The sequence below is a fragment of the Fringilla coelebs genome (assembly GCF_963513975.1).
Source record: "Fringilla coelebs genome assembly, chromosome: 14".
NCBI lineage: Eukaryota > Metazoa > Chordata > Aves > Passeriformes > Fringillidae > Fringilla > Fringilla coelebs.
Window position 1 is genome coordinate 7,129,496 of NC_140040.1, and position 13,831 is coordinate 7,143,326.

Below are 13,831 nucleotides of genomic sequence, written 5' to 3' on the forward strand. Positions count from 1 at the left end.
CAGGGTCAAGCAGTTTCAGTGTCTAAAACCACCATTTGAATTTAATTAAGTAAATAAGCCACCACTAGTAAGCAAATCTCTCCTGAATGACAACAACAATATTAAGTGCCTGATGCCCCACTTACTCTCAGGATTTCCACCAGCCAAACAAATATGCAAAGTGTACCACAACTCAGTGCCAGGAGAAATCAGATTTTACAGTATTGTGCTGAAGAGATTCATAGACTGGGCTCCCTACCTCCCACAGGGAGCCCTGCTGACCAAAGCCCAGCAGGCAACACCAGGAGGCACTCTCCCTGCCAGCCTGCCCACAGCACACAGGCAAGCATGGAGGGATTCAGGATGCAGCCCAGTGCCCTCAGATGCTGCAGCCACGGTCTTGGTAAGATGATGAGTATGATGAACTTCTTTCAGATGCATGCAACACCTCTCCAGCGCAGGCTTGGGTGAATCACAGATGGGATCCAGGAGACAGAAGAGCATTCAAGCTTATTCTTCTTATATTTCTTTTGCTTCTAGATTTCCCCTCCTACAATTATGGGCTCAAGAGACAGCTGCAAGAAAACACTACAGCCTCCTTCAGCTGTGCTCTACACTGGCATGCTCAGTTGCCTGGTCATCTCCTGAACTCACCCTAAACCAATTTTAATTTCATAGTCTTACAACCTTCTGACTTATTAGAGCCTGCCTTTTTATCATATTATTAAAATTATCTAAAGCACTTGCAAAATAGGTAGCTAATATTGCTAATGGAATATAATTCAAAACAATTCAGCATACATGCTTATTTCTGTCTGGGTTTACAGGCAATCTTGAACATATGAAATGCAACTGAATGTGAGTGTTTAGTAACAGCCATCCTGTAGTTTTAATTGACACGAGGTAGTGCCATAGGTCTGGATGAGCAGCTCTGCATAGTAGAAATCCACACTATTTTTCCATTCACAATTCCACCCAGTGTGCAACAGCCAACTTCTCAAACCTCAGGTTCTTAGATACTTTTGTTTTTCCTCTTTGAAATGCCATTAGACTGAATTAATTTCTCCAAAGTGCAGCCAAAAATACCCAAATAGTTTCTGGACTAAGATCAGTGCTACTGCAGTACAGAGCAGACAGGTTCTCTACAGAGAATCTGCAGGCTTCAATGGAAAGATCCAAGCTGTAGCGCTGCTCTGGCATTTCCCAAAACTGCCATAAACAAACCGTGATGATATGAGCCTTCTGTTTTGTAATCCTTTCCTATGGACAGACCCAGATCCAACCCAGGAGACTCACAGCAGCAGAGTCATAATCATTGTCCAAGCTGAGCTCTGGAAAGTGTTTACAGAGCAGGTTGTGGAGGCCAGTTCCCGTCAGCAGCAGTGACACAGCTGGGACAGCTAATGAGAAACAGTTTGGACGATGGCTGCAAGTTAAATTTGGCAACACCATTAATGCTGCTCGGTTTTGTGCAGCAGAGCGCATCTGTCAAGTCCCATTTTCTGAGTAAGTCTCCAGCATACTGATGGCCAGACAGGCAGACACCCTTTGGCCTTACTCCCACAGGGCTGAATTCCCTGCTGGCATGAATGCTCTCATCCACTCAGGAAATGGATACAGCAAACACTCTTCCTCCCGCTGGCACAGACAATCAAGCACCTATAACTTTAGGCATTCCAGGCTGCTATATGCAAACATTTTCAATTACCCCCTCACAAGGCAAAATATTTTTCAAACCTTTCCCTGAGCTTCCATGGAAATGACTTTGGTGTTGATGCTATTTCTTTGATGGCACTCATCAGCAAGCCAGACTGACCTGCTAGACCTTTCTGTAATAGGAGTCCTTATGTCCACCCAAGCCAGTGACAAAGCGAGCATTCATGGCTTCAGCACTTAACGTGGTATTGTCAGATGGCAACCTGACAACACAGGGACCTGAGACAAGGGTTCCAGCCTGACCTAGCACAGAGTATGATCTGATTAGGGGATGGGAGCCAGGGAGCCCCACTCTGCCCCTTTCCATACCTGACAGAGGAAACACCCCCCCCATTGTCCTAGGTCTGAGCAGTTTTCCCTGACAGGAGTCAGTAGCAACTTGGGCTGCAAGGCCTAACAAATACTACAGATTCTAGCAGAGCAGACTGCACGTTTCCCAAAGGCACAACCTGAAGACAACTCTGCAACTACAGGAGGGAAAAATCACCCTCAAGGTAGAGGGATAGGAAGTGATTATTTAAAAAGGCTTAAAAACCCCACAATATAAGGTTTTTTAACCAGAAACAGGCGTACCATAAAGTCACTATGTAAAGAGGCTAATTCACTGAGCTACTGTGGAAAAGACCAGTCTCTTGGAGAACAATTGAGACCAGTGCTGGCCTTATGGCCAGCAAACCCCTCCAGGGAAAGTCAGGTTCAAAACTGCAGCAATAAAGTACTCCTGCTGGCCCACCAACCATAGTCTGAGGAATCCATTTCAGGAGAAGGGGCTTGAGTGAACTTCTTGGTATCCAACTAAAGGATTGAGAAAAATCCACCCCAAACAACACTTCTGGCCCCACGCATTCCCTCCACAGGAGCTATCCTGCCTCTGAAGATCTCAATCCAACCAAGCCTTTATGTACATTTGCAGAAGGCGGAAAGAAGCTCCAGTTTAGAAGTGAGCCCTTTGCCCCATTGGATGTAATCATAAAATACACGTCTCAGTAAATAATGTGGCAGCTACAGATGTACAGAATCTACATATATATATACACAAATCAGTCATCCTCTCTCTGTCTCTGCTAATACAATGGTGCTAAAAGTGACATCCTGTTACTGAAGACACACACAGAGAACCTTGTTTTACTGATCCACAAGCGTCTCAAACTTACCTGAAGTCTGTCTAAGATGCATTTGGGAGTTTATGTTATAAGCAGGGACTAGACAGAGAATTCAGTTCAGAAGAAGGATGGAAATTAACTCTTATCAGTAATTTGGGCTGTTTGGAGTTATATAAGCCAAAATCCCTTACTCTTGTCCATTTTTTTTCCTCTGTGAATGCTTGCAGCAGACTACTGATGCCCTTATCAGCCACAATTCAACACTCTAAGGCTGCCCCTTCTCATGGTCCTGCCCATGGGTTCCTGAGCAACTGAAACAACAAGCACAGAAAAAATATTTCCAAACAGCTCCTCTGGGCTCAGAGTCCCCAGACAACTTCAGGTGTGGTCTTACACCATTCCTGCTCCTCTGTGAGTTCCTCCAGCATCCCAGCACCTCAGCTCTTAGTTTCAAGGACCAGACATGCTGTTTTCACACGTTCTGCCTCGCTTGGCAGGCATTCATTAAACCCTCAATGTCTAGTTGTTGGTCTTCTGTTGCATCTCCAAGGTAACTCCATTCATATGTTGTCAGCCCCTGACAGTTCACTTTTACCAGCTGGACAGGCTCTCTAACATCCATCTTTTACTCTCTTACACAGGGGAAAATATTAGCCTTTCCATGCTGTAGTATAAAGTAGGTAGGCAAACTGAGCCCAACAAAGAAATCACTCACAGTCCATGGGAAAGTTTGTTTTTTTGATTCACTTGGGCACTTCAGTGCTCACAGAGAGGATCCACTGGGCATTAAGCCCGTTCTCCCAAACCTCTGTACATCTGTTTATCTATTTACACACACACACACACCCATTTGCTGATCTAGATCTTAAAAACTTCCTAAATGATTTCCAGTACACTAGTAAACTCCACAATATCCTGAAACAGGGAATTTTATGGGGAAAATGATACTTCACACAAATATCTATTTCTTTTTCAGCTTCAGACTGAGAAGTTCTTAATTCCTGTCCTTCAGTACCTTTACAGCAGCTTGGAGTAAACAAACCAAATATTGAAAATTTGGTTGAAGAAAAAAGTGACTTCCATCCTGGCACACAAAGAAAACACCTGGCTGTTAAAGACTTTAAAGATATTTTAATAGTGGCCTGTGCAGCACTGAGCACGAAAGGCAGAGTTGTTTGAAGTCAGTGGAAAGTCTCAGCTCAGCTCAGATTTGTGTGGATGCAATGCAATTTCCCTGCATATGGGAGTGTGGTATTAAGAGTCTTTCACTACATTCTTCCATGGTCAAATCATCAAAAGCAATTTTGCAATAGTGCCGAGTCAATATAATTTATAGCAAAAAGGAGTAGCTTGATGTCAGTTTATGTTTCCCCAAATCCTGTTTTCATTGGGCAATTATCCTTCCAGTGGAAAAGGTTCCAAATGTCTTCAGCTTTCTGGAGAAGTGCCAAGCTGTTGTATAATGGTAGGGTAATTTTAAACCTATAATTTAGAAAGACCATTTCTGTCTGAATCCATTCTTCAAAAAAAAGCCAGCCTTGGAGAGTTGCACTTTAGTTTTCAAAGCAAAATACCTGTTTTGTTTTCAAAAAAATAGATGGCCACAGAAGAAGCTTCCAGCGGAGTCACAAAAGCAGGTGCTGCCCGCACCATGCCTGCCAATGTCAGTGAGATGCAAGCAGGAGAGCACAGGGAAGGGAACAGCAGAACCATCACTCTTCTGCACCTTCCTGTCTGCCCCTTCAAGAACTGCTTTGACAATCAGCAGGAACAACAGATCTAACAAAAGGGCTGAAATCAAGAGCTCATCCTCTGACCAGCCTCGGCTAATTTTAAAATGGCAAAAATTCATGAATGGAAGGAAATACTACATGTTGGTAGTATATTTGATGGGGTTTGGGCAAGTATAGGGCAGCTAACTTGTCCTAGGAAAATCAGATATCCTTAATCTGATTTGTTCTGTAATTCAGAAGAAACACAGTCAGATGTTACAACATTAGTCTTATCTAGTCTTCCACTCTCTTGGTGCTGAACTTCCCTTGTGGATGTCTATACAGGTTTTAACATAAAATGAACAGCATCTAGAAATTAGGGGGTTTAAAAGATGGATTAGCCCAAGGACATCACCCAGATCATGTGTGCTGATACCTTGGCTACAAATCACTTAAAATATCCTGAGCAATGCTTCTGGAAGAAATCCTTCCAGGTCTGCAGGGACAGTGCTGTGTGCCTGAGGGATGTTTCGCAGGATGAGAAATGTCATTCTTGGTCATTACTGCATTTTGGTGGCAACCTACATAAGTGCCATATTTATAATGGTCCCATAAAAGGAGGTCAACCTCCAACGCACAGTCCTGCTTTCTGAGCTAAGAGCTTCACATGCAGCTGAGGTTAAAATTCGAACTAGCCACGGTAAAGCTAAAGCAGATATGGCTAAATAAATATGACTAATTGTTCTCTGCAGTACACAAATAGCCATGGCGGTTTCAATTCCCTGATTTAAGTATCTGAGGAAATAGGTACATTTTTTAGAACCCTGAAGTGTTCTTACAAAGGCACAGAGGTCAAAAACAAAATCTGCAGTTGCCTGTGGGATGCCTGTTTCCACTGAGGATGAGACCAGTGGATCTAGCTGAGACCACAGACCTGGCTCAATCCCTCCTCAAGAAGTTACCTGACCTGGGAGCCATCAATTAAAACCATCCAATTAATACAACACACTGAAGACCAGAACTGCCAAGAGAATTCTCTTCTGGAGCTCAGTTCATCTAAATGTGTTTACATTCAGAAATCCCTTTAAAAGCCAAGGGATCAATGCACACAGTTAAACAAGTGTCCAAGCACAGTACCAAGATGAGGCCTTTGTTTCTTTCTTCTGCCTGGCTTGCATTCAGTTACAATAAAAGTGTGTTCAGACTCTGGTTGATTTAAAATCCCAGTAAGATCCATAAAACTGACTGGAAAAAAAACCCCATTATAATAAATCCCAAACCAACAAGTAGCCTGCTCCTGGGGAAAGTTCCCAGTGCAGTGGAGCCTTGGATAGGATTTGGAAACACCGTTCTGAGAACACTGAGCCTCAAGATGTGGTTTTCTACCAGCTGTAAACAATTTCTACCTCGAAACCTTGTCTAATGTACATTAACCTGCTTATGTTTATATCCTGGTCAAATGCACTAGTCTAAGAGCTGTGTTCCTGAAGCTGAGACCACCAGGCTTTCAAGATGTCCTGCTCAAATACATATACACTGCCACTTAAAGCCATAGCCCTATTTCACTGATACATCTTTTTGCCCACTTCCAGGACTATGATCCATATAATAGTAGAAACTGTGCTATTAACCAGCCCAGCAACAGAAGTATCTATCCCAACATAGTTATATAAAAATGGTGCTGGTGGGATAGCCTGGGCTAAGGCAGGAATGTCAGGCAGTTCAGCTAACATCCTATACTGGAAACTTTTTGCAATTTTTTTCCATAATATTTTTTAAACAGATAAAACACAGCGTGTCATTAATTACCTAATGCCCTGTTGGCATGACAAGTATTGCAAACAAAAACAAGCAAAACTGGAGTCTTCTGGGTAAATTCTCACTGAATCCAAGAAGATTTAGGACACAAGCAGAAAATGAAACACAGAAAAGGAGCTGAGGGGAATCATCTATAAAAAGCCCAAGAGGACAATGAAAACTTACCTAGACAGAACTCTGCAATCTTTTAGCTCTCTGCAAATGCCACAATTGACGTCTCACAGCACTTCATGCACTCAGAATGACAACAGCCCCAGCTCCACTCTCCTTTATGTGCCGAGCAGCGAGATTTGTTTAATGTGAGCCTAAGTGCTTTTTACCAGGCTAAAACCACCACGCCAGAAGAGGGAACAGGTTAGACTGTAACCAAAATGAATACCAAGTAGCACAGCGTGTGTTTGGGTAGAAATGTCGACCTGTGCTCCTCCCTCCACCTGACACAAACAAATAAGGCCCGGGAAGAGCACTGCCACTCATGCTCGGCCAAAGGCTTAGTGCTCGTCAGCACCTTCTGTGTCACCAGCAACAGCGCAGAGGCCTCTCGTGGCGCCTCTGAGGTCAGAATTTAAGCACAATTTTTCATCTGGCTTCAAAGGCATACATCTTGTCCTGAGGTTTTAGGATTAGGTCCACAGGAGGAACATGGAAAGGACCCTGCAATGAAAGGTGCCTCTCGCAGATCACGTATTAGGAGGGCACACTGCAGCAAATGGTAGTGTGAAAGGCTCCCAAAGCTCCTAGAGAGGAATGAAGATGGAGCAGGCACCAGCTCAACTGCCATCAGCGAGAGGGACACAAGCATTAGCATCTTCTGAAGCACGTACAAACACACAGAGCCACAGCAGACACACATCTCTAAAGCACAAAGGGGATGGCAGAAGACAATAATGCCTCCAGGAAGGATTTCCCAGTGTAAGTTACCTGGCTATGACCACCAGCCTATGACAGAAGCAAGCAGTTTGACAGTGCACACGCTGTACCTTACAAACCAAAAAGTCCAGCCATCTCAGTCTGCCCAGACTGGGACTTACACACCAGACACCTATCACCCCACTACCCTTGCTCCCAACTTGCTCCACATTTTGATGATCAGCTTAGTCTGACTCTGACCCAAGCTTCAGACAGTGCTGTGCAATCCCTCAGCAGGGGCAGAGAGCCCGTACATTATCCAGGTTTACTTCCACCACAGGGAGCTCATACACCACTTTGCAGAATGGCACATGCAGGCCTTGTAACATCCCAGAAGTTGCTACTAGCAAGAGACTTGCTGAAGACCCATGAACAAGAGGTCTGCAGCAACACACAGCTACAACCCCACTTCATCGATAACTAGCCACAATTTCAAGCAGATCCAGAGTCTCAGTGGTGTGTGTGGAAGTCAGAACATGAACTATGGAGGCTTTTAGCTGTAAGATCACCCTCTCTGTCACTGTAATTGAGTCAGGTCCTGCACCAGGAACCTGGCAGCTCAGGAAGTCTGCTCTGTACTGTCCATTCCCTCTGCTCAGCTCAGGTCCCCACCCAGGGCTTCCAACTAGATCACCAAGCCACACTAAAAATAGCCAGCTCACAAAACCAGCTCTTGGCTCCAGCCACTCCACCCTCAAAATACAGAGACTAACTATACTGCCTTCTGCAAACAAAGGAGAATTCACTCCTCCATCTATTTATAAGCCGCTTATTCACAGCTTGTAAGCACAGATTCTTTTCAGATGAGGAGCTTGGGGGAAGAGATTAAGCTTATTCTGGTTCCATGGTGCACAGAGCCAAACACTCAACATGATCATTCCTTCACCATCTGAGGTTTTTCTCCTTTCAGCTCTCACCTCTAGCCTTGGGACTATCCTACCCATCACCATGCACAACGTGACACAATCCCACTCCCGTGCCATGGTGAGAACACCGTGGTAGAGCCAGGCAGGTGCATTCTTGCTAAAAACCATCTATATATTCATATAAAATGGTTATACCTTCTTTGCTCTACTTGTGACTCATAACACATCTGCAGAACGAAAGGCATTCACTAGGCACTTGTCTAGGCACACATTTCCAGCTCTTGGCTATGCTGGAAGAGTAGCAATAATGAGAACAACAGTGAAAAACACCTGGCTAAAGACCAGGTTAAAAGGATGCTGGCCTTACTGCCCAGCCCCACATCACAGCCTCACTTCAGCAAGAGCTCCCTGGCTCTGGCAGCTTCTCTGACACTGCCATCATAAACTGTAAGTTTTTGACATCCACTACAGAAGCAGCAATACATTAGTCCACTTTTCACAGCTGGCTCAGTGAGTTGCCTGCAAGCTACAGGTTAGCTGATCACTACACTAGATAGCCAGAAGCCAAAGCTACACCTGCTAACCAACTCTATGTACCTTATTAAAACAACTCTGGTTATTAAAAAAAATCCTCTTTGAAAGTACAAAAAGTATTAACAGCATTGAAGTGATGGAGGTCTCTGTGTCATGTGGCCACACTTACCAAGAGGAACTTCAGCTAGGCTAACAGCTCTGCATTTCAATCCCCAGAAAGACTGGGACAGCAAAACCTCAAAGGGTTCATAACAGACCTGCAGAAGCACTGAGCCTTCAGTGCAGTGGATGGTGTGAAGGCAAATGTGCTGGCTTTAAATCTACCAACAGTGGGCAAGCGGCAATGCCACCTCCAGCAGTCCCCTGGTACCTCTGGGCGGCCAGACCTACCATTACAGCACTTAAAGAGGTGCCACAAAGATACACTGGCTCATGAGTGCCACACCCACACCAACTCCAGGACAAATTCAGCCTGGTCTTGCTGGAGGTGGGAGATCTCAGCGGGATCGGCTAAGCACACCACAGCCCCTAATCCAACTCCCTGCCTGCAGGATGTGTATTTTGGTAACTGAGCTCCTCCTTCCTAAACTGGGAAAAGGCAGAATTCCAGACAGCCTGCTTGGAGAAGACTGTCTTTCCTTTTGTGGACAAGCAGCTGGATGGGCAAGGCTATCTTTTGCAGTGGTACTTGGTGGAGAAAGGAGTATGAAGACTCCTGGTCGGCTCACAATGGGAGCAGTTACTGGTCAAAGCCACTGCTGTGGTGCTACAGCATCTCAGGATGAGACCATGCAGGAAAGACTCCCAGAAGCTCTTAAATCATCTGTTAGAGAAACAAATGGATGGAGCACAACACATCCCTCCTGCATGCCCACATCTCTGACGGAAAGAGTTAAACTTTTGCAGGAAAGAACCTGTGGCACTGCCTTAGCAAAGCCTCAGAAATCCCAGGTCAGACCTGAGCAGCAATGAGATCCCACTGCTCTGTGCCACAAAACACTCCAAAAGGGCATCTGTGCTCTCCAGGAGGGCAGAGCAAGCAGAGAAGGATCCACAACCAATCCCACGAGAAGAAAGAGTTTCATTACTAAAGAAAGACTAAAGCAATTCTTGTTTACCCAGTGCTCTTGAAAGGTATTTGGCAGATAACATCTGACTGCACTTACATGCCCTGCTTCCTTACCTGTTTTAACTTATTATCTCCAACCTGTGGTCAGGCATTTTCAGAAGGGCTCATCCATCTCTATTCTTACCAGCTCCTGGTGTTCTTTTTCCACATGAAACCACAAAATAGCAAGAAAGACATCTGTGACAGCTAGAAAAATATAGTGCCTGAAAAAAACCCCAAGTCAATCCTTGCTAGGTTAATTCCAAGGTTAAAGTGCAGATGGGCTTGTCACCTCTATTCTTAAAAAAAAAAAAAAAAAAAATCAGAATTTTAACTTTAGTTCTCCACTTGTAGTTGGCATATTTTAATTTAGTGGAGCCAAAAGTCCAGAAAACTGCTCTTTAAACTGTCTTCTCTATTTATATATAATTCATGCACATTCAGACAGTCACCTGGTCACAACTGACCTCAATTTATGACTAGGAAGTTTTGGCAGTCATGACTATTTTATCAGACTTTTGTACCACACGAGACAATAAAAACAACAATGGGACATGTGATAGACAAAAGAGTCAAAGGTGACTTAGAAGAGTAAAGTCATTTGACTTGCTTTTGTAAATAATTTATTTCAAGTATTGGGAAAATGACTGTGGAATTAGGCTGCTAAGCACTGATCAAGATTTTACAATTCAAAATTCAGAGCAGCAGTACCACAAGCCCTGCTGAGTGCACACACAAAGGCAGTTCTGTTCCATTTTCACACATCACCAGTTGGAAATCAATACCTCAATACATACATCAATATCCACTCCATGCTAGCTTAGTTGGCCAATTGCAATATTTTGTCTCTACCCTGCTTTGATCATATCTATTAAAGAAGCCTTTGAAAATCATAATCTTCTCAGTATTAACAGAGCTTAGAACCTTTAATATCTGCACATCAGATAGGAAAGGAGGAGGACCATGGAGGACCAGAAACCAACAGTGCCTTATACAGAGTTCTCTAGCCAAGTGATAGAGCTCTTTTCCCCATTTGAAGGGATCTTGAAACAAAGAAGAGTGGACTTCTTTAGTGCTCTGCCCCAAGTTAGATGAAAATTAAAATATTGCATGGATTTTAGTTTCTGCAACTACTCCACAGCCTAGAAGAGAATAACATTCTCCTGCTATATTCTGTTACAATCCTCAAGCTGGAGAGAGTCACATATATTTGAACCATGGCATACAGTCTCCTGTCACACTGGCAGACAATGAATATAACCTTGATTAAGCAGAGAACATGCTACACAGCTTCAGCATGCACTCAAACACCATACAATCAAAGAATTCTGTGTGTATCCCCCACCCCTGCCCTTGCTAAAGTAATCAAAGCAGTAAATTATCCTTAGGGGCTCTGTCAGATCAGGTTTCAAAGTTGATCATTTCCCTGCACAAAAACACAGGCTTAGCTTAAAACCAAAACAAAACATAAAACTCATGCACATTTTCCCATTCTCCTAGGACTCTAAAGTTGCTGTGTTACTTAAAATGAAATAAATAATAATAAAAAAACCCTAAACAAACAAAGCACAAAACCCCACATTATTGTGCTTCTCATGTCATGTGAGAATGAAAAGATTATACTGTAGCAATTCAATCCAAAATTGCATCAAGATTACTTCACCAGTTCAGTAAGAGAGCTGTGTCTGCATAGTCTGCCAGAGCTCCTGACAGGAGCCACAGCAAGCAGGGAACAGAAACAGTTACACAGCCTGCCCTCATGCTCCATTTTCTGCACCAAAATGTCGATCCTCTTCTTCTAGTGACAGGCAGCAACTTGCACTGTCATCCACTTGCTGAATTTTAAAAGAGAAATGTATTTTTCACACTGTTTGGTTGAGATACTCCATAACTATGTTATCTTCTCTTGATTCCCTCCCTTCAAACCTCCCAGCTTGTGATGGCAACATGGAGTTGAACCAGAGCAAGGCTGTGGGTGCATGGAGCTATTCCACACCACCCTGCCACCCCCCCACCCCCCGCCCCGTGCCCTCACCTGCACCCACATGCCAGTGCTTATCTCACATTGGGCTGCAAGCTCCTGGCTGCAAAGGCTGCCTTTCTACCTTGCTGTTTGCACAGCACATAGCACAGAGGCCTTCTCATGCTGATAGGCTTCAGGTGTTTTAGCAGCACAAACACAAGTTGTGCAATGCCCTGGGGATGTCAAACAGCTGGGCTCTCTCATTCCCTGCTTCTCATAACGACCCCACAAATGGGCAGTGAGAATTTGTTTGTGCAAACTGTACCAATGTGCCAGGAGATCAGAGCCTGCCTCAGCCAGCAAGCATTCCTCCCAGCTAAGGTCCCTGGAAATCCCCTTGCACAAGGAGTGCCTTAGGAAATCACATAGTGATAATGGCCTGTACCTAAACATTCATCACTGCTATCATCAATTAAGGCTTGTGTTTTACAGGTACCCAAAATATCCACTTCTCTCTCCACTACAGAAGATAAGCCTGATTTGGCTTGACAAAGGAAGTTGAACCATCTAAGTGAATTCACCTGGACAAGTTTTTGGACTGGGGAAGAAGCAATCAAGAAAAAATTCATTACATTTTTCACCTTTACTGTTTTTAACATAATTCCTTGCTACACAAAGCTGTTCTCCAGCCTGCACAAACAATGGGGCACCTCAGGGAGACTCCCAGCACCTGCTTTTTGCTCATCCCCATCTTCTCTTCTCCCACTCTGGGGGCTCACCTGTAGTCTTGGGTAAGGGTGACACAGGACGCCTCCTTTCCCAGTCTGGCGAGGAGCGCTCCACCCTCCTGCTGCACCTTGACCAAACTTGCATCTTCAAGAACATTCTTCATCAACTGCCTTGAACTCCTCAGCAGCACAGCTGCATCCTGGAGGGATCACAAGAGTAAGGTGAGCAGTTATTGCAACCTACAGGCAGTGAAGGAACAGGCAAAAAACAGAACCTAAACCAAAACACACTGAAACCACATCTCACCTGGGCCCACTCTAGGAAAAGGGGAAGTTGGTTCCTATAGCTGTTTCTCTCCAGCCTGATAAGTCTAAAGTGATCAACAGTGCTCCTTATGCTCCTGATACCTTCCCCACCAGGCTAAAATTGTGAGTATGTGCTTACCTCAGCCTTTCCTGGTAATTTTGTGGATTCCACTTTATTAATAGCTCCCTGAAGGAAGGCACACACACCCTGGCATTGTTGTAGCAAGTATTCTAGCTTCTACAAGAAGAAAAGACCAAGGCAGAGATTATTGTCTTACGGCTGACAGAAAAGGTATTCTGAGCTTGCAGAAGCTTCAGAGTACAAAAATCAAGAGAGGATCAAACACATTAATCCCAGAGTTCAATTATATCATTCAGTGAGGCTGTATCAGCAAAGGGAAGCCCATAAGAAGCTTCAGCTGCATCACACTAGACCAAGGCCTCTATGCAGACCTTAGAAACCTGCAGACTCATGGCTTAGATGGGTCATGCTTTACAGAAAAAAAAAAAAACAGTCCACTTATGTCTCACATTCTTCTATTGGCATTTCTTGTAACTTTCCATGAAGATGAATCACACTGCATGAATGTCAGAGAAACAAAACATAAAACAATTACTTGGAATTTTTCTACTTTAAATAATTTCTCCTCATATTAAAAGTAGTGTAAATTAAAGATTAGGAAACTGGAAAGCTTCCAAAATTAAGCACCTTAACCTATGGACAAATTTGAAATCCTTCCGCTCTTCAGGGTTGGGGGGAAGCAGGGAGAAAAACAAACAAAAAAACGTCCAAACATTTCACAAGGGTTTGTGAGGCGCTATCTTTCAGAAAAGTTAATGATATAAAGCCTGAATACTGCCAGATGCCACCCGTTAGCCACTAAAATAAAGAGAAAGGAGAAACAGTTATTCCAAAATAACTGTGTTTAAAACAAAACAAAAAAGCAGCTGTTTGAATCTTTACTGAGTTGAACTCCCTCCTCCCCTGGAGTGCTGGAACATGGCCAGCAGTGACAGATTAGCAGGCAGGATGCAGGTGAGATCACTGAGACAGGAAATAAATGCTGTTTGCCACATAGCTGCAGAGCT

General features: G+C 44.0%; 1 protein-coding gene across 5 annotated transcripts in view; it reads right to left on the minus strand.

The window, feature by feature from the left end:
- The window catches only part of PLEKHG4 (pleckstrin homology and RhoGEF domain containing G4), an 84,696-nt gene that overhangs the window by 30,026 nt on the left and 40,839 nt on the right, over positions 1-13,831 (minus strand). For all 5 annotated transcript variants that reach the window (XM_084215216.1, XM_084215215.1, XM_084215214.1 and 2 more), the window contains 2 exons: positions 12,882-12,980; positions 12,488-12,636 (listed from right to left, as the gene is read on the minus strand). In XM_084215216.1, the coding sequence (XP_084071342.1) occupies positions 12,488-12,636; positions 12,882-12,980 (248 nt within the window). The remainder of the gene's footprint in view (positions 1-12,487; positions 12,637-12,881; positions 12,981-13,831) is intronic.